Source organism: Canis lupus, chromosome 24, assembly GCF_011100685.1.
Source record: "Canis lupus familiaris isolate Mischka breed German Shepherd chromosome 24, alternate assembly UU_Cfam_GSD_1.0, whole genome shotgun sequence".
Taxonomy (NCBI): Eukaryota; Metazoa; Chordata; class Mammalia; order Carnivora; family Canidae; genus Canis; species Canis lupus.
In genome coordinates, this window is record NC_049245.1 from 46,905,287 (window position 1) to 46,926,606 (window position 21,320).

Below are 21,320 nucleotides of genomic sequence, written 5' to 3' on the forward strand. Positions count from 1 at the left end.
GCGCCTCGAGCCCGGGCAGGTGCGTGGACACCGACGGCCGTCCCTCGAGACCCTCTGGGCTGGGGGGGGCCGGGGCCACGGCGGGCGGCAGGGTGAGCCCACCCCCTGCACACGTGGGACCCGGGCCAGAGGCCACACGGAGGGAGGCCCGTGCCCACACCGCACGCCTGCTGCCCTGTCCCCGGGGACGCCTGAGGCCTGGGTGGCCGTGACCGTGTCCCAACACAGGCCCTCGGGGGGCGTCTCTGGGCACTGATGGCCGCATAAGCATGACGTTCAGGTCCCCCCGACTGACAGGGTGACAGGGAGCTCGGCCCCGGATGCCCAGCCGAGGGCAGAGGGACTGGAACTGGCCGGGTCTGCGTCACTGGCTCCCCCCAACACACATGCCCCGTCGTCCACCCTGAAACGCCCACCCGCTCCCCACTGCACCCCGGGCCCCCCGACGACGCCGACCCCCAGCAGCCGTGCTGCCCCCTGTGGCTGCAGGAAATGCCCGCGGGAACGGTTTACCGCAGAGAGCACCGTGGGGCGGCAGGAGGTCCCTGCGGAGCCGGGCAGCGGCTCGGGAAGGCCCGCGTGGTCCTGAATCTCGGGGCCCTCTGTCCAGGAGCCTCCTGAGGCCTCGCGGTCTCTCCTCTGGGTCTGCACCTGGCAGCGCGCTGGGAGCGGCCACCAGCCAGGTCCCCGGCCTCCGGGCAGCAGCGGGTGTGGCCCCAGCTGGCTCCTCAAGACCGGGCTCCGGTCCAGCTCAGTCGCTCTCGAGGCTCGTGACCTTGGGCGACCCGAAGGTCTCGGGGCAGCACCTGCTGCGCTGAGGGCGCTGGGAAGGCGAAGTGAGCTGAGCCGGAGGCCGCGTGCCCCAGAGCTGTGGGCGGCCCAGGGGCGGGTGGGCCTCGGGGGCCCCGGGTGCAGGCCAGGCCTCCGGGCCGTGTGCTGCGGTTCCCAAACACGCAGCGCGCCAAGCAGGGTGAGGTGTGTGCACGGAGCGTGCCCCGTGCCCCGTCCCCCTCCACCCAGGGACCAGGGGCAGGCGGCTCCGGGCAGGGAGGCTGCTGCCAGGGGGGCGCCCTCGTTGGCTGAGGCCTCCGCCCACCGCCCACCGCCAGGAAGGAGGCCCCGGCACCGCTCTCCAGATGCAGAAGCCGTCCCAGCATTTTCAGGGAAGTCACAGCAACGGGCTCGGGTGGTGACGGCACCTGTTAGCTCAGCGGGTGCAGGCTGGCGCTGACTTCTCACCAGCACCCACCCAAACTGTCCCCCCCTTCATATGGCCACCGAGGCACCCACAGTGGCCCCCAGACCTGCACCCCACAGTGACCTCGTCTCCCCACCTGCGGCACGAGGCCACAGACACCTCACGGGGCTGCCAGGGTCCCGGGTCCACCTGGAGGCAGGGGTGGGGAAGGGCTCTGGTGGGGGGCACCGGGCAGGGAGGGGCCAAGGCCTGTGCCTGCGCCGGCGCCGACTTGCCTTTTCCTCCCTTTTAAATTTCTGGAACGGTTGTCATGGAGACTACGAGGCCGGTGGCCAGGGCACAGGTCAGCGGGGCCTGCGGGAGGGCCAGGCAGGGACTGTCACTGACCGCTGGACATCCTTTCTGCCCCCGCCATCCGGCCTGCGCCCTGACCAGCCACACAAAGCCCTGATCCTCGGGGGCCTACGACGCCCGCGTGGCCGAGGTCACAGTGAGAAAGGGGTCATGTCAGAGACGGAGCCGATGACGGAAGCGCCAGCTGGGGCGGAGGGGCCCCGGCAGCGCTCAGGACCCCGAGCCACCCTTGGGAGGGTCAGCGCCCGGCAGCCGGGTCGACCTGCCGTAACACGCGGAGCCAACTTGGCGCTGGGGTCCCGTGGCTGCCGTAACAAAGGACATCGGATTTTTGCTCTCGGACCTGGGGCCAGCACGCAGGATGGTATCCGCCGGCTGAAATCCCGCTGCGGGCAGGGCCCGGCCCCCTCCGAGGCCCCGGGGAGCGTCCTTCTTGCCCTTCCCGCTCCCTCCGGCCCAGGCGTCCTGGGCTTGAGGCCACGTCGCTCCACCTGGGCCTCGCCCTCACGTGGCTTCTCTAACTCCCTCTAACAAGGACGCCCTCTTGTAAGGATGCGTCACTAGACTGAGGGCCACCCGGGTAAGCCAGGATGGCCTCATCTCTGTAGAGGTCCTTGGTGACCTCTACAAACACCCTTCCTCCAAATAAGGTCACATTTACAGGCTCTGCGGATTGGGACCTGGTTTTGTTTTTTTGATATTTTATTTATTTCAGAGAGAGCAAAGAGGGAGAGGGAGAAGCAGACGCCCCGCTGGGCAGGGAGCCCGACGTGGGGCTCGATCCCAGGACCCCCAGGTCGTGGCCTAAGCAGAAGGCAGATGCCTCACCACTGAGCGTCCCCAGCGACCCCTGCCAGCCTCCAGGCTGCGAGGGACGCTGTGCTTCCGGACACTCCCGTGGCAGCTCACACTCGCACTCACGCGGAGACTCCGCAGGGAGGACTGAGCGTGCCCACGGCCCACTCCTCGCTGCTGCGGGCGGCGCTGGGCAAACCCACCAGGTCAGCCGCTCACCTGTACACGGACAACAGGGGGGGCTTTCCCAGGTCCTCGCTGTTTCCCACAAAGCTGCCGTGAGCACCTGTGTACACACCCCTGCGTGGCCGAATCTTGCACTTGTGGGACCATGTCCGGGAACATGTGGACGGGGTGGACAGGGTGACGCGCGCCCCACGTCTGTAGGGACCGCCGCGGGCTGCACAGCCTCCACCCCGCGGCCTCTGCTGGTGCGGCCTGCTGGCATCCCACCGTGCACCTGACTCCCACGCAAGCGCACGACGGCTGCTCCCGCCTTCCTCCCCTGACGCACCCGAGTGCACTCTGCCCCGGGCTTGCCCGCCACCGCTGCCCAGGCCACTCCTCCCGGCAGAGCCCTGCCTGGTGTCCTTGGGGGACTGTGCCTTCCTGCACCCTCCGGGCCCGGGAAAGGCATCCTGTGAGGGAAAGGTGCTCGCTGACACTCGCTAAATACGTGTATTTTAGGAAAAAAGATGATTGCGTGCCCATTCTCCTAAAAAATACAGGAATCCTGGCAAGTAGGACAAAGCCTGAAGCAGCGGCCTGAAAGAGCAATTAGACTCTTGGAAAACGGTGTGATTTGTGTCTTAAGGAGAAGACGTAAGTGCCTTGGCCGGTCTTCCCCGGGAAGCACGGCCCCGAGTGGCCCAGAGGAGGGGAGCGGCTGCCAGCCGGCGCTGGAAAGGCCACCCCGGACCGTGGCCTACCCGCAGGGACAGCACGCACGGGGCTGAGGATGCGGAGGCTGCAGACGGGTCCCCAGAGCTCTGAGATGGAGCATGAGGCCAGAACAGGCGCCCTGCAGCCTCCGCTGTCCAGGCTGGGGGCAGGCCAGGCCCGAGGGTGGTGATGAAGGACGGCCAGGGAGAACTTTTTTTTTTTAAGACAAAAAAGACATTTGGAGACCACCGTCTGATAGGAGGAAAAACTAGTTAACACTCAACTAGTTAACCAGTGACGCTGGTCAATCCCGTGAAGATCACTTATCCCAAGACACCCGCCTCCTCTCAATTGTCCCCAGGTCTCGTGGGGCCGGGTACCTGCCCAGGCAGAGGTGATATCACGCCGGGGGTTCCGAGGCTGAGCTCTGGGCCTTCCCCAGGTTTTACCGAGGTACGTCTCCTAGATGCTGAAACGCACGGACCTCACCTGCCGGCCTGTTCACAGGTGCACACACCCAGGGGACCACCACCCAGATGGAGACAGAACATTCCCATCAGCCACCCTGGGAGGTAACCAACCGCGTGGGCTCCCGCTGCCACCACCAGGGGGGCGTGGGGGCCTCTGGGCCTGGCTTCTCCGTGATTCTGTAGAGATTCGTCTACATCACCGAGTGAATCGGCAGCATATCCCTTTCCATCCCTGGGCGGTGGCATCGAGGTGTCCGCCCACCACCCGAGGGATGGGTGGGCCGATCCCGTTTGGGGCCATCGGTGCCCAGCACCGCTGTGAACATTTCCGGACGGCCTCTTTGGCGGACAAAGGCCATCGCTGTCTCACGTAGGCACAGGGGAGACACACGCGCTTTGCTTTCTTAAAAGTGCAACAGTTTCCCAGAGTGGCCGGACGGCTCCCCAAGGGCCACCGCCACGCGCTCTCCGTCGGCCTCGGTCTCTCCGGCGGGCGTGCGGCAGGCTCTCATCACAGGTTTTCTCTGATGACCAATCATGACGGGCAACCCTTCCATTTGCTTCCGGGCCCCCGGTAGGTCTTGCATACGCATCTAGCAGTGGAGTCTCTCCCTATGTGGCCTGCGGGTCCCGTCGGGGCTCTATGCGCACGTGGTCCCTCCCGGCCCGTGGCTTCCCTTCCGCTCTCCCCGGGCACCTCTGGATCTGCACAAATTTCAAGTGCACTTGGCCGTTTTTTCTTTACGGCTTGTGCCCGCCCTCCCCAAGGTCGTGAACACCTTCTCTGATGTTTTCGTCTAGAGGCTTTGGACTCTTGGCTTCCACTTCCAGGCCTGTGATCCATCTCTAGTTAACCTGTGTGTGTGTGTGAACGTGGGGAAAGACTCGCTCTCCACCCACAGGCCGCCCAGCTCCACCAGCAGCTTCGCCGCGTCGGCGTCTCTGTCCAAAGTCTAGTGGCCATGACATTCGGTTCCGCTGCCGGACGCTCCGTGGCGTTCACTTGCTGTGCCTGCCCTCACGCCAGGCCACGCCATCTGGGCCGCGGCTTCGGCTTCCGCAAGTCCTGAAATCTGGGAGTGTGAATGCTCCACGTGCGGTCCAGGCCGTGTGAGCCGCCCGCGACATCCCGGCTTCCTACGAGTCCCTGGGATCCGACCGTCAGTTTCAGCGCCAGCCCCGCGGGGACGGCGAGGGCGCACGGGGTCCACGCGGACAGCACCGCCGCCGTCCAGCACCCGGCCCAGCCTGAGCGCAGCGTGTGCTCCACTCAGGCCTCCTCGTTTCTCCCGCTTCAGCGGGGGGCTCGTCCGTGCCGCTCCTCGGGCGTACGCCCGGTACCCCGACGTCCGGGTCCTACTGTCAATGACCCCCGCGTTCCCTTTCTGGCTGCTGGCGGCTGGAACACAGAATCACATGTCATTTTGGATCCTGACCCTGTTCCCTACAATTTCACAACATTCAGGCCTCTGTCAGTCACGGGTTTGTGGAGTCTTTCGGACTTTCTGTGCACGGTGGCATCATCTGTGATTTCTTTCTTCGCCTTCGTCCTTTCCGAACTTCACGCAACTTTCGGCCTCGTGTCTTGTTCTTATTTGCCTGGAAACACGGCCATCTGGGGAACGCAGGTGGAGAGAGCAGACGTGCCGGGCAACACCATCCCACCCTCTACCTCCAAGCCCACCCAAGTTCCCAAACCTGACATCAGACAAGTAATACCGTGTCGTGCGGGGACACTGAACAGCGGTTAACGGTCTCATGAGAGAAGAACAACGGACAAACCTGTGCCTCGGGTCTGCAGGCAATGCTTCGGCCGGGTGTGGTCTCCCGTTGGCGTCGGGGCTGTGCCTTGGCCGCGACTGTCCTCAGTGGATCAACGGGACCCAGTAGGACATAGAGAAGCTGAAATTAAATCAGTCAGACCTGCCAAAATCCAAGTACGCGTGTCCTCTACCGACTGACCTGATTTATCTCAGGCCAAGAACTTCGTGAAAACCAAGTAGTCACGGTTAGAAAGTCCACGGGTGACGTAATCACGGAATTACCTGGGGCCTTTCACACGGACGGGAACCTGGAAACCACACCTCAAGTGCCTCCTGCTGAGGCTCCGTCCTCCGCCGTCACAGATGCTACAGTGAGGGTGATCCCTGCCCCCAAAGATCACCTTAGAACGTGACCTGACTTGGAGACGGGGCCTTGCTGGCACCCTAATCCATGGTATGACCACTGTCCTGGGGCCGTCCAAGGTGCCAGCCAGCACCGGAGCCGGGGGACAGGCCTGGAACAGACCCCCCGTGGCCTCGAGGGCACAGACCCCGCTGAGCCCAGACCTCAGACTTCCGGCCTCCAGATCAGGAAAACGGGCCTCCACTGCCGAGGGCCCCGGTCTGTGGTGCGGACGGCAGCCCCAGAGGCGATGCAGCAGGCTCCCTGACGAGAGTGGTGTTTCCCGGTGTAACTTGTAAGGAAGCCCACACATTCCTGGGCATGGTCCACCTGAAATCAATGTGAAAACTAGACACCACCTCCGAGCACGCCGACCCACCTACGATACCGACCACGGACAGCGTGCCAGAGGCAGGGTGCAGACGTGCCCGCAACACTAGGGGGTAGCGCGGGGGCAGGGCCTCCTGGAGACCCCATCTGTCTCCAGCACTGGGAAGTTCTCATTGGGGCTGGGGTCATCGCCAGGGCACGTGTCCATGCACGGACCCCCGGGGCCACCGGGGCCTTACCTTGCCTGTCCCCAGGGTGCCCCAGCTGCAAGCACAGGTGCCCCGGCACACCTGTGTCCAGGGTGGGGCGGCCCCTGCAAAGGGACACAGGCAAGGTGGCCCAGACGGCCCAAGCATGCGAGGAGCAAGCTCCACCTCGGGGCCTCACCCTGCAGCACACAGCTCCTGTTCTTGGAGGCAAGGTTATTTCTACTAGAGTCGCTGGGGTTTAGATACTGATGCTAACAAGTAGTAGTTCATAAATAAACACTGTTCCACTCAGTGGAACCAGAGCTCAGTCTCTGGCAGCAGAATATAAAACTGAAAAAAAATGGGAAAAATAGGCAAAACAGATACAGATAAATTTGTTTTTAATAAAGGAGTTAATTTTCTTTCAATCCTATATAAAACAATAGCAATTAAAAACTTCATTTTTGAAAGTAAAATATTTACATATGAACAAGTAACTGTGCAAAATTTACATGAAAAAATGGAAAGACAGGGATTTCCTAAAAGACAAAATAAAAGGTGTAACAGTTTTCAGGTGTTGATAAAAATACTGATCAGCATTCGGTTCACACTCGCGCGAAGTAAAGTCTGACGTGAGGATCCACACAGAGAAAGCCAAAGTATTTACAGTCATAAAAGTACTATCAATAGACAATTTAATACAATAACCTCTGAAAATATAAAGAACCAATTAGTATATTTGTAATAAAAAAATAGGTACAAAGAAGGGGCTTTGCTCTGGACATCTGTAAAGTTGGCCCACAGCTTGCTTACAGTCTCTTAGCAAAATAATTATAGTTTACATAGCCATTTTCATGTTATGTGCCAAAAATTATGTACAATTACTGACAAAATACACCAACCATTTTTCAACACTTGATTCACACTGAGAAACAGTCTTTTGATGATTCTTCTCAACTTTGATTTTATTTCATCTAAGTTTCCACTTTTAGCTAAAAAACACAGTGCAAGTAAAATATATTTATGCTGAAAAGGTTTTCATTTCTTTTAACTTTACAGCTTTACAAACTATAGCAAATAAAATGCGTCTGTACAGATGCCGACCACACACTCGGAAGGAGCCGCCGCGCGGCCTCTCCCGAGCAGAAAGGTGACCACGCTCCGGGCGAGCGCGCGATGAGCTCCGTGCTCCTCGGGGACTCTGGCGAGGGAGAGGACAGGGACATAAATAGTCTAAAACATCAGTTTGCTTTGCCAACTGACTAATACAAAAATAAAATAAATGAAATGAGGTCATTGCTGTAGACACACACCTACGCAGTAAGTTGGGTTGAATAAACCAAAATGCACAAATAATGTAGAAACCGCTACGAGGTGACAGAGGGCAGCTAATTATTTGCTAAACGATTCCATCAGTTTTTATATATGGCTTGTTTGGCAAGAAGGCCACTCAATCAAAGATGAGTTAAGAGTTAATTGTCCGTTCAGAGTGCCCACGGGCCTCTGTGTTCTCTGTTACAGAAACGTGTTTTCTTCCATACTGAAGAGTTGACTTAGAAACAGGAATATAAAACTGTTCCATTGTAAAGAGGTGGCTGTTTTTTAAACAATATCCCATTTGCTTGTTACAAAAGGCGTAATCTGCAAATATATAAAAACGTCCCAGGCGTCTCCATCCGCGATGCCACGCCCGCCCTGTGCTACTTAAGGAATGCTTTGTAGAGCAACAGTGAATGGCTTGTCTCACGCTCATTCTCTAAACAAAATATGAGGTCCCTGAGGTTGACCCGCGTGATCCTTTGTCGCGTGAACTGTCTGGGGGTTCCAACGCCGGAGCTGCCTGGGACCGCCGAGCCTGGGCCCGACCCCTGGTGACGAGAAAGGAGAAGACAGCCGGGTTAGTGGTGTACACGGGTGGGCAGGACCCACGGCGCTGGAAGGAAGGGGCAGAACCAGGTGCGGGCCCCTGGTCCACATGCCTGCGGCCACTCATGCCCCCCTACAGGTGTCCCAAGGAACCCGGATGCTAGAGGCAGCCAGGCTCCTTCCCACAGGCCTGCCCCGTGAGCTGAAGTGCTTTGTGAGTCCCTAACGGGAAGGGAGTGCGAGAAGGCACAGCCCCCATACCGACTTCCAGGACCGGTGCTCAAGCACAGGTGAGTGTTACCCCCCCGCGATTCCCAAAGAGCCCGGACTCCAGCCCCTACAGAAGGAACGGGTGGTGGCTCCCATCCCAAGGGGGTAGGATTCCTCTGGGGCTCAAAGCCGGCGTCCCCGATCTCACGTGTCCAGGAGGTCCAGTGGGACGAATGCCACACCTGGGCCAACTGTGTCGTCCCCACTTCGCTGACAAAGGCACAGTCCCCACACCACAAAGTCTAAACTCCTGGACTTCGTGGGCTGGCAGTCACCCGGTCAGCAGGTCAGGCCGTAGCACTCCGGCCACCGCGGTTATCCGCGGCCAAGGGGACGCCCTGGTCCCCACTGCTGTCTCCGGCTGACAGCAGCGCCAGGGAACAGCCAAGTTCCTCTGAGTCTCTGGCGCCTGCTCATGACACGGAGTTGCTGTGGTGGTTTTCCTGGAAGCATCGTGGCCACCCAGCCGCAGCGTCCTGTGGTCCCAGCACCGTGTCTCCATCCGACGCTCCGAGGGCACATTCGGAATGAAAACTAAGTGTCTGTATTCTGATGGTTAAAGTTGCTCAAGTGGGTTTCAGGGGCAAACAATACAACGGTATTTTTACAGCTTGTTCTCAAGTTTAAAGAAAGTGGGAAGAATCCGGCCGGCGCCAGAGCGCTGCCCAGACAGCCGCAGTTCCAGGAGCCGGGCAGCAGGTGGCAGGCGAGGACCACGGCTCCGCTCGGCGCACCCGGCCCCTCGCCAGGCCCCCTACGCCAGGCCGGCAGGCTGCTCCTGTCCCTGCACACACGCGCCTCCGACCTCAGTCACACTACTTTACACCTCCTCAGGACCCTCTCCTGCTGAGCCCTCCTCCGAGCTAGTTCCTGCAGTGGCTACTTTTCCTTGTTTGAAAGAATGATTCAGGTTTTCTCAGCATTTCCTGAGGCTCCGTAAGAACCCTAAAGTCTTCCAGGCAAGAGACAAACAGCCACCTCTGCAAAGGTGTGTGATGAAAACAGTCTGCAGGAACAGAAGGAACAGCAGGAGCACGGTGGCCATCCTGGGACCCACAACTCTGGACCCCGTCACCACAGGGAGGCCCCAACAGGCCCAAGCAGAGTCCAGTTTCTGGAAAGAAAGCTGCTCAACAGTAGCCTTCCTTCCCTACCTGCCCTGCAGACGCCACCCCTGACCTCAAGGCTCTTGGGGACAGATGCAGCCACGGAGAGAGAACGCAAAGGCACTAGCTTACGCACAGATCCAAGTACCTCTGTGACACTCGTGACCGATTCTGGACCACATCTGATGTTTCTACTTTCCAAATAGCTCAACAGCCAAAACAGCTGGGACAAGGGTAGGTACACACTTCAGGAGCAAACTAACAGCTGCTAAAAGTCGTAAATCAAGATAATTAACACTTTATTGCAATATATTTTAGAAATCAAAGCTAGTGTCAAAGAATTCTGATGGGCAAGTGTCAGCATGGCCCAGGACGGCCGGCTGAGCGCCTCCCACAGGCCCAGGCAACGTGCTCTGAAGGACAGCGAAAAACTGCCATTTCTCGTGGTTCTATGGACTTTTACAAAAAGCCTATGTTCAAAGATATCCTACTTGATACTCAAATTACTTCTACTTATGTGGGATGAGCACTGCCTCTTCCATTTCACACCAAAATGGAAGGACATGCATTCAGGGTCTCGCCTCCAGGGTCATGGTCATCTGCTCTGCGGGCTGCAGAAGGGGGTCACAGGAGCCCAGAGCCCAGCCGGCAGGGCGGGGAGAGCCTGTGGGAGGTCCTGAGCCGCCCCGCCACTGCAGCCTGCCGGCACCGCGCCCCGACCCGGAGTAACAGAGCACTCTGCCGGGTAAGGGCCAACGTCGGGCCCGGGAGGCGGCGGTCGGCAGGACCAACTTCAGCAGCTTGCACACCCATCAAAGGGCTGTTTAGTTCGCTCTGTCTTTGCAGGCACTGGGGCTAAAAACACAGTGACCTTGGACACAGCACTTACGCTCTCGTGCAAGGTGCTTCCACTTCTGAAAACAGAGTGAGAATACCATCACCCTGTCACAGGACCACTGGAAACACTGACAAAAGGAAGCCATTTCTTCCAAAGGCAGCCTTTTCCATCGTCAAACTGCCACAATCAGGCAGCTCAGCAGTTTAGCGCCGCCTTCAGCCCAGGGCATGATCCTGAAGTCCTGGGATCGAGTCCCGCATCGGGCTCCCTGCATGGAGCCTGCTTCTCCCTCTGCCTGTGTCTCTGCCTGTGTCTCTGTCTCTCTCTGTCTCTCTCTCTATGTCTCTCATGCATAAATAAATTTTTAAAAATCTTAAAAAAAGAACTGCCACAATCAATCTGACAGCCAATAAACACTTGATGTAACACCAAATGGAAAGAAAAAACACCTTCCGTCCAAATCCCACCTGGCTCGTGGGCCACCTCATGCAGGAGAGCCCACTGTGGAGAGGGGAGGCGCCACATCACTCACTGGGGGAGAAGCTCCTGGCCCAGCTCTGAGCTTCCCACAAGGGCCAAGAACATGAGGCCCTGCCCATGGGCCCCTCGGGAACTGCCTCAGGGAATATCCACATGGGGGGGCCGAGAGGTGGCCAGAAGCACAGCAGGCAGCTCTCGGGCGAGGCTCTCAAGGCTGCTCCCACACCCCAGGCCTCAGCTGGACAACCAGCAATTTGGGGTGAAACGCCAAGAGAACCGAACGGCACAGGCTCCGCCTGCCCCACTCGGCTGGCCCTGGAGATGGCACACTCCCCAAAGGGGGGGTAAGCTCTCACTGCCCAAAACAGAGCACACCTGCGCAGACAGGTACCTCGAAGACCCCCAGCCACGGTAAAGACACCCAGGTACTCATCCCGGGGGGATGCACGGCACTCACAGGAGGATGAAGACAGCGCATGGCTGGCGAGTCACCTGGCAGCTCCCGGCTCACCCCAGAAAACAACTTAGAACCAGAAGGGAAACACCAGTCTATACAGAGATCACTCCATCAGTGAAGCAGGGAGCACTGTGCTCCAAAAGGGCCCCAAATGAGCAGAACCGGCCCCTCCTCAGTGCGGTGCCCCAGCACCCACAAGGCTACATGGCAAAGACAGACGGGAGACGGCGGGGGCCCACGTCCGGCCAAAGTCAGCCCAGAGTGGCCACTGGTCCACCCGTCTGAGCGCCCAGAGCACCAACAGGAGGGGGGGGGGGGCTGGGGGGGCAGAGTCCTCGGAGCACAGGGCCTCGGAGAAAGGCCGTAAAACCAGGCGGTGGACAGGAGAGGAGAGGGAAGTTCCCGACGCTGGCAGAAGAGGGCGCCATCGGACCGCGAGTCCTGCGAGCGCCCCCCCCCCCCCCCCCAATAACCATAAAAGTGAACTCGAATATCAGCAGGTCCACGAGGACCCGCTGCCAAAGGTCAGAAAGTGGAATTCCACGCACATCAGAGACAAATGCCGTCTGGAAAACAAGAACGCTGCAGGGCAGCCCCTTCAGCCACAAACAACGTACCTAAGTGTTCGAGGACATGAAAACTGCTCCAGATCAGAACCTGAAATATTGGGCAGCCTCGGCGGCTCAGCAGTTTAGTGCCGCCTTCAGCCCAGGGCGCGACCCTGGGGTCCCAGGATCGAGTCCCACGTCGGGCTCCCTGCATGGAGCCTGTGCTTCTCCCTCTGCCTGTGTCTCTGCCTCTCTCTCTCTCTCTCTCTGTGTCTCTCATGAATAAATAAATAATTTTCAAAAAAAAAACCTGAAATATTAACAAAGAACTGGATTAAGAAACAGAAAGAGGGGCGCCCGGGTGGCACAGTCAGTTGAGCATCCAACTCTTGGTTTCCGCTCAGGTCGTGATCTCAAGGTCGTGAGATAGAGCCCCGTGCTGTGCCCCACACTCAGTGTGGAGTCTGCTTGGTATTCTCTCCCTCTGCCTCTGCCTCCCCCACCCCATCGCTCACTCCCTCTAAAATAAATAAGTAAAATCTTAACAACAAAGGAGTAAGAATTGACTGGATGCAGGAAAAAAATGAAAAAAAAAATCCAATCAGAAATGAGTCAGTTAGCAGTTAGCTATGAGGTGCCGAGGCGGGGAGCAGCGAAGTAGGGGGGCCCAGCAAGGGGCACACGCGAGGACGGGCGCTGCGGCATTAGAGCCTCCAAAGAAGCGAAACAGACAACGTAGCACAAGAGGCACCGAGGCCAAAATCCAAGAGAAAGTTCTGGGAAACAGAGACCAAAATCTGCACTCTATCAACCCTGACGTCTCCTCATAAAACTATTACTTTCAAAGAGACAGATGAGGCCTCTAGGGAAAAAGGGAAAAATAAATTACAAAGCTAAGACAATCCGCCTGACATCAGCTTTTCAAAACCAACTCACAAAAATGAGGCGACCACGGACGAGCATTCACAAAATTACTGAAAGAACATGTGAACCAAGGGTTCTCCGTCCCGCCACACTGTCCTCCCTGCCCATGCCACAGAGGAACTGCTTTCCACACACAAACGTCAGGGGACCCTGCACTGAGGCCCTCGTGGGGGCTCTGCCCCAGGAGAGGTGGGGTCAGGCCGCGGCCATGAGACGGGTCAGCACCCATGGAAACACGCACCTGATACCACAGCGGACGCAGGGCGGGCAGAAGGTCGCGTGTGGTGACAGGACGCAGACAGCCGGGGGGCGGGGGGGACGGACCAGGCTGGCGGCAAGAGCCTGGCACCAACGGGGACCAGTTCCATAAAAACCAAGGACTGGAGGCCTTTCGTGAGGTTTATGTGCAAACATGACCACCAGAAAGTAATCATAAACCTTCCTGAGTACAAACAGAACGTTTTCCTTAAAGAGCAAAGAATATACACTTTAGAGAATCCCAGCAAACACAAAATATGTGTAATTGTAAAATATCACGAGAGAGAAAAGACCAGGCATGCTGGTCGCATCAATAACGGGGAACGGACTTTTTTCATTCACACATTAAAATAAAGCTTTTTGGGGGGATCCCTGGGTGGCTCAGTGGTTTAGCATCTGCCTTTGGCCCAGGGTGCGATCCTGGGGTCCTGGGATCGAGTCCCGCGTCGGGCTCCCTGCATGGAGCCTGCTTCTCCTTCCTCCTGTGTCTCTGCCTCTCTATCTCTCTCTCTCTCATAAATAAAATAAATCTTTAAAAAATTAAAAAATAAAAAATAAATAAAATAAAGCTTTTTGGTGTGCCAGGGGGGCTCAGCCGGGGAAGCGTCATGCCTTCAGCTCCAGTCATGATCTCAGGATCCTGGGATCGAGCCCCGGGTCGGGCTCCCCGCTCAGTGGGGAGTCTGCTTCCCCCTCTCCAACCTGCTCGTGCTCTCTATTGCTATCTCTCTAATGAAGAAGTAAAATCCTGAAAACAAAGAAAGAAAAGAAAAGCTTTTTGACTTGACTCTGAAAAAAAAGACCAAGCCATTGTGCTACTGACTGGAGACATGCCCAACATCAGGAAGGCTAAAACAGGTGGGGGAACAGAGGTGTTCTACACGGAGGGAAGCAAGGAGAATGGGTGACGGTCCCAACTCAGGACACAGAACTCAAGCCCACTGGACAAAACGGGTGTTTTTTTAACACCGAAAGTGACAACTCACAGAAGCTGTAACGCTTATCAATACTTATGTGTCAGGGATCCCTGGGTGGCGCAGCGGTTTGGCGCCTGCCTTTGGCCCAGGGCGCGATCCTGGAGACCCAGGATCGAGTCCCGCGTCGGGCTCCCGGTGCACGGAGCCTGCTTCTCCCTCTGCCTATGTCTCTGCCTCTCTCTCTCTCTCTCTCTGTGACTATCATAAATAAATTAAAAAAAATTAAAAAAAAAAAAACTTATGTGTCAAATAACAGGGCACACACACAGCCCCTCGCTACAAAGCAAAAACTGCAGGAAACATAGGAGGTAAAAATAGAAGCGCGCTAGTAACAGTCACCACACTCAGGACAAAACACATCAAATGGACAAAAATAAGCAAGGACTCAGAAAATTGGTCAGCATAATCAGCAAGGTAGGCATCATGGACATCTATTAAGCTCTCCACCCTCTCGGGAGAATATGCCTATCCTCAAGCACCCACTGCACATCATGGAAACCGATGACCTGTATCACCTGTCAGACTGGCAAAATCTAAGACGAGGACAACACCTGGCGCTGGTGAGCGTGGGGAGCCCTCTCCCACGCCACAGGGGGACACAACGTGGCATGATCTTCCAGAGGGGAGCCCAGCCACTGCGAACAAAACTACCTGTGCCCTTAACCACCCTCAACGATACCCCCGCAAGGCGAAGATGCTCGTGCACACGGTATCTAAGGCCGCATCACCTGTGCACGAGGAGAGACGGCGACGGTTCCGAAGGCACCGCATTGCTATAAAACAGAATGAGGAGGATCTTTCTGAAATGAAATCAAGTTCCAGGATGTATTAGTGAGAATGGCACGCTGCCAAAGGGTGCCTTGCCTGCACCTCAAGGAAGGTGAAAGAGGGAAAGAAAACACGCACAGGTGCACTGAGTGGACATGGACTGCGGGGGTGGGGGGCGGGACTCATGACGGGCACCCTCTGTCTGCAGGGCTCTCCGCACTTCTGATCCCTGGAGCCCTGGCCACGCTCCGCCCACCAAACTAAACAATTAAAATCAACCGAAAAGTAGGGGAATCCAACATGGAATACAGGCAGCAGCAGGAGAGCCTAAAGCTGCGCTGCACTGCGCTACGTTGTAAGGACTAGAGCCGCGGTGAAAGCAGTGGCAGGAAGGAAGAAGCCCACCCGAGCAGCTTCGAAATGCAACATTCTGACCGGATGTTGTGATGCTAAGTACAACAAGAACGGTGCAGAAATATTCCACACAGCTTAGCAACTCTGAAACGTCTTTATACTTCAGGATCAAACAAAAATAAGTACACGTGGAACAACAAACCAGGTCTCCCACATGAGACACCAGGCACGGCCAGGAGGAGCCCTGTGGCAGCAGAAGAGAAGCTGAGGTCCACGTACAAGCGCCTGTTTCCAGCAGAGACAGAGGGACAGAAACAAAGCAAGTGTGGCGGAGCGCGTGTGGCCCTCGAGGAGGGCTGGACACAGGACACCCAGGAGCACGGCCAACAGAAGGAGCCTGCGCTGATTCCATGGTTATGGCAGGAATACCATAAGCTAAGTCTGGAACATTCTGCAATGTGAGAAAGGAAGAAGTCTTCAAAAAGTGAGGGGTCATGAGAGGTCATAGGAGCTGGCCGAGGCCGAGGCCACGTGGGCGTCCAAACATGGACAGCGGTGACGGAGGGTCACCCACGGTACAAGCCAAGTGTACACACTAACATGGGTAAGTCACTGAACGAGCAAGCAGGAGGGGGAACAGGGCAGAGGCGACAGCTCCCTTTACAGCAGAACCACAGTTAACACACGCGTGGGGCCAGAAAGAGAAAACCAGTCCCAGGCAGAGAGCACAGCCGCCACTGCAGAGACAACTGCTTGGGGACGCAGGAGCCCGCGGCACAGTCAGCCGGCAGATGCCACCTGAACCCAGTGGTCGAGGTGATCACGTGATGCACGGACAAGGGCACCCTACCAGCTTTTTGACATTCTAGCCAAAATTACGGAGCCTGGATCTAGTCATGAAGAAACCTAAGAGGAACCCAAATTAAGGGACTTTGTACAAAATACGTGACATACACACTTCACAAGTGTCAATATTAGGAAAGACAAGGACTGGGAAAGACACCAAGTCAGGAACCACAAGGTCCTGGGTGAGGTCCTGCAACACAAAGACATCACCAGTGGGAAAATAGGGCACTCACACGTGGAAAAAATATTCGCAAAAGAAACATCTGCTCGTGGACTATCACCCACTCTGCAAAGAACTCACAAAACAAGAGTAAACAACCTGAATAAAACTGGGCCGGGGGCAGCCCTGGTGGCGCAGCGGTTTAGTGCCGCCTGCAACCCAGGGTGTGATCCTGGAGACCCTGGATCAAGTCCCACGTCAGGCTCTCTGTATGACGCCTGCTTCTCCCTCTGCCTCTCTCTCTCTCTCTCTCTCTCCCTGAATAAATAAATCAAATCTTTAAAAAAAAAAAAAAAAAGCTGTGCCGGGCAGCCCGGGTGGCTCAGCCATTTAGCACCTGCCTTCGGTCCAGGGCATGATCCTGAAGACCCGGGATCGGGTCCTGCATCGGGCTCCCTGCATGGAGCCTGCTTCTCCCTCTGCCTGTGTCTCTGCCTCTGTCTCTCTTTCTTTCTCTGTGTCTCACGTGAATAAATAAATAATAAATAAATAAATAAATCTTTAAAAAAAAAAAAGGGGCCAAAGCCCTGACCGGCCCCTCACCACAGAGGACCCGCAGGCGAGCCCCTGAACTCACGCCCCTCGGCCTGTGTCACCAGGAAATGCCGACGACGAGGACCAGCGAGACGCCCGCACGCCCGTCAGAAGGGCCCAAGCCCACCGCGCCCACGACGCCAAGCGCAGGCGGGGACGTGGGCCAGCAGGGCTCCCTGGGGGGCCGGCGGGAAGGCGGGACGGCGCGGCCACCTGGGAGACCCTCTGGAGGGCGACGCTGACAAGCCCGAGCCCCCTCCTACCCTGCGCCCCAGCGCCCGGGCGCCCTGGGATTTGCCCGCAGGAGCTGAGAGCCCACGTCCACGATCCCGCTCACGGATGTCCACGCGGCTCTGCCCGGAACCGCCCACACTGGGAAGCGGGCAAGGCGCCCCTGGGCAGGGGGGATGAGTCCGGGGCGGTCCGTCCAGACGACGGGCTGTCACTCGGGCTGACGTGAGAAGACGCGGAGGACGCGTGTCCCCAAGCGAAGGAAGTGCACGCGGCGTGACTCCGACCCCGTGACCTTCTGGAAGAGGCGCAAGTACGGAGACGTGGACCGACCGGTGGGCGCTGGGGCGGCGGGAGGCGGGGTGCGGGCAGGGGGAGACGAGCGCGTGGCGCGGGGGGACTCAGGGCAGGGAGACGGCCCTGCGTGATGCGCTACAGCCGATGCCCGTCACTGGACGTCTGTGCAAACCCGCGGCGCGCGGCGCCCAGAGGGACCCGAGGGCCAACCGCGGACTGTGGGTAATGACGATGTGAGTGTGTGGACTCATCCTGGCAAAACCAACACGACTGTGGTGAGTGATGAGGACAACGGGGAGGCCGTGGGGGAGGGTGCAGAGAACCTCCGAGCCTCCCTCCCCGTTCCCTTGTCGACCGACAACTGCTCTAAAAGTTTATTATACTTCTAAAAAATTAAATTCTGAAAAACAAAATCAGATAAAGTCTTGTAACAGCCTATGGCACCAATGACTCATACTGGGGGGAAGCTGAGTGAGGGGTACACAGAAACACTCATGTTTCCCTACTTTTCCATGCATCTAAAATCAGTTCAAAATGAATGGTTTTTTAAAAGATGTATCCCAAGGAATTGCTCCTAAACTCAAAAAAAGAAAAGGATCAGAGTACTACTACTACCTCTGATGAAGGAAGGCACAAAGCAGAGACTCGGTGGTAACCGCTCTGTTTGTAACACACAAGCATCCCCCCAAAGCCCCAAAACAGGCAAAAGCAACAACATACGAAAGAACTCCCCAGAACAGCCTCTGGTGACCTGCTTCCTTCCGTGTCGCTCGGGGTCCCCGTGCTTTCACTGCCAGCTGCTGCCTCGCGGCCGGCTCCCCCCGTGGGTTTGGAAGCACACACTTTTCCTAGTCCCCAGCACAGACTCTGGACGTACCTTAACACCTGAGTCAAAGTTAATCAATATGCTTTACCCCTCTGCCTCCTGCCCCTCCCGGCACGGGGACCCCAGCAGCCAGCGTGGCTGGGACCAAACACAGGGAATAACGGGAACTCGATCTCTCACGGAGAAGGACTCATAGGCAAGGAGAGGGCGAAGGCTGGGCAGCAGCCCTGCGTGCAGACTACGATCCGGGTGTTCGCAGGAACGAGATGGGTGTTTCAGACACAGAAAGCGCCACACACGCATCTGCACTTGCATGAACGCCCCTGGGCCTGGAAGGAGCCGTGCAGCGAACAGCACACACAGAGCTCTGACCCTGGCCTCCACGCACCATCCCCGCCGCCACCCCCTACCCCTGGAGGGCACCAGGGCTCCTGGCGAAGCACCGGAGGGGCGGGGAAGCACCAGAGGCCCCGGGATGCCTCTCGCCAGTAAAACCGTGATGCTTCAAGAACGAGGGAGATACTTCAAAAGGATATAGAAACCAGCTTGAAGGAGCTTCCACTGCCCAAATCTAGAAATAATGAGAGTATTGATTACAACCCACGGAATACACAGGCGTCCATGGTCCCTGCCACGGTGATGAGCGAACAAACAAATGGAGCATGAACGGAGGAGGGAAAGCTCTCCTTACAGCAGAAGGCAACTAGCAAACGTGGAAGGTGCAACGGACAAAGGTCCTCACAACCGGCACCTGTGACGGCCGCCGAGAGGCAGGCGGGTGTGAGCAGTGGATGCCGAGGCTGGTGGCGGTCTGAGGAAGGACGGCCTCCGCATCGCCCTGAACAGCTCCTTACTAAATGCCAACACACACGGAGTCACGGGGATCACACTGCGGAAACACGGCTGAGCCGATGAACCGGGGAGCAACGTGCAGGTCAGCAGGAAGGTCTCCACACGGGCCTCCGGATGCCACAGACCCAACAGCCTGCCCATCGAGATGGGGGCGCCCCTGCCAGTCACCCCACACACAAGCCCCGGCCTCTTCAGTACCATCCAGAACGGGGAGATTCAGAGCAGGCTCATGTGGCCTGCCAGCTGGATGCCACACGTCCCTGCACAGAGCAACAGAGACGCTGCCGGGCCGCTAGCGAGGTGGGGGCAGGTGGGAGCAGGTGGGAGGGCGGGCGGACTTCCTGCCTGGGACTGGGAGGCTGTGGGGCACTGGGGGGCGCGGGACATCCCATCACAGGAAGACTATGCAGGTCCATACAGGCAGTGCACACGCACACACTGAGACACACAGACACCAGGATGAGGTGCGTGTGATGCAATGTTCAGAACTGAGAACTCAGACTAACGGAGTTCTATGTGCTGCTACTACAACTTTTCAGTAGGTTGAAACTATTTTCAATTTTTTAAAAAGTTGTATTTAAAAAAAAATAAATCACTATACCCTGGGAAGACAGCCACAGGGGCAGCTGTTTCTTGGTCTTCCCAAAGGCCCACGTAGACTTATGGCAACTAGATGACAAAACCTAAAACCAGCAGACGACACAGCAAAGCCAGGGGAGGTGAGCCGCGGGCAGCCACAGGCCGGATGGTACCACAAAACCGTGCGGCACAAACTAGAGCAACACCAGTGGGCACTAGCAGGCCTGGAAACCCCAGGAGCCCGTGGGTCCTCAGAAATGGAGACAGCCGCTGAGCCTGGGGCTGGGCCTGCCCTGGGCCCAACAGCACAGGGCCTCACACAGATGAGACCAGGGGATGGGAAACTGAAGACGAGGAAGACAGGGGCAGTGGAGACCAGGGCAGCCCGAGAGCACGGCGGGTGGACACCGGGGGCCCGGGGAGAGCAAGCAGCCGCACCTCCATCACCGCACGAAGACCACATCAGAGGGGCTCGAGAGGTTCGCAGACTACCTCAGACACCATCTCCTCTTAGAAGTTTAAGAAAACTAAATTCATAGGAAAGGAGAACCGGAAAACACAGAGGCCAAATCCCACATGAGTCGGGACAAGGGAAAAAGGAGAGAAAGAGGATGAATGACATCTCTACCACGAGAAACACCATGAACACATAATAATAAACAGACCGGAACTGTCACGTTCTACCTTCAAACAAGCTAGAAGACACGAAGAACATGGTCGCAGTCGGGAGAGAACAGAAGCTGGATCTGCAAACTGTAGAAACGAGGTGCCAGAGGCAAGAAAAATTAGAAAGGGAAGTTGTGAACGAAAGCCAAACCACAAGAACGGAGCCGTGAGCCCGAAAGAGGCCGCCAGAGGGAGGAGCGGGCAGGCAAGGGGCAGGCGAGGGCGGCGTGAAGGCCGAGGCAAGGGCGACATGACCCCACCACCGGGACGTCTGCAGAGGAAGCTGGGCAAACCCACCGAGAGAGAAGGTGTTCCCGAATAAAACAGATCTGAAACTGCCTGTGAAGGACTCAACCCAGGAATGCCAACACAAGATAACTAATTCCAAGTACAATTAAAGGCTCTTTAAAAAAAAAAAAAATCCTTTGGGCAAAAAGAACACATGACATACAAGAGAAATAAAATTAGACCATCATCAGGCTTGAAGAGCAACACTGTACGCCGGGAATAAACGTCCAGGGTAACACGTGTAAGGTTCTCAAGGAAAGAAAACAGGAGCCAAGGATTTCGGCTACGGAAATGGACCTTTAGGAACACAGGACACGGACTGTCATCCGTGTGGATGACCTCGGGGATGTCGTCCCCACGAACAATCCCAGACTGTGGCACAGAATGAGACTCTGCATAGACACCACCAGTACTGCAGGATGGTGAGCCGGGGGAGGGTGAAAGGGACAGAGGTGAAGACATGACACCCAGACAACGCACTACGTCAGTGGAGTCAAGAGTGTGTGCACGCATGACAGGCCTCGCTGGAACCCAGCCCACGTGCGCGAAGACCTCCCTCCCACCGCGGCCCCCAGCCGAGACATCGCAGGGCCTTTCCCCGGGAGGACAACTTACTCCCTAGGGTAAGAGCCACCCCGACAAAGCCTAGAACCAAACGTGGACAGGGAAGGCGGAGTGTGCAGGGGCGTCCCACAGGCCCGTACTGACCCCAAAGTGAAACCCAAAGCACACGAGTCAGGGTGAACCGCCTG

General features: G+C 57.2%; 1 protein-coding gene across 1 annotated transcript in view; it reads right to left on the bottom strand.

Annotated features, from left to right (window-relative positions):
* Positions 1-7,094: 7,094 nt before the first annotated feature.
* TAF4 (TATA-box binding protein associated factor 4) overlaps positions 7,095-21,320 on the bottom strand; it is a 67,198-nt gene continuing 52,972 nt past the window's right edge. The window contains 1 exon segment of the mRNA XM_038572780.1: positions 7,095-8,251. Within this exon segment, the coding sequence (XP_038428708.1) occupies positions 8,084-8,251 (168 nt within the window). The 3' untranslated portion in view covers positions 7,095-8,083.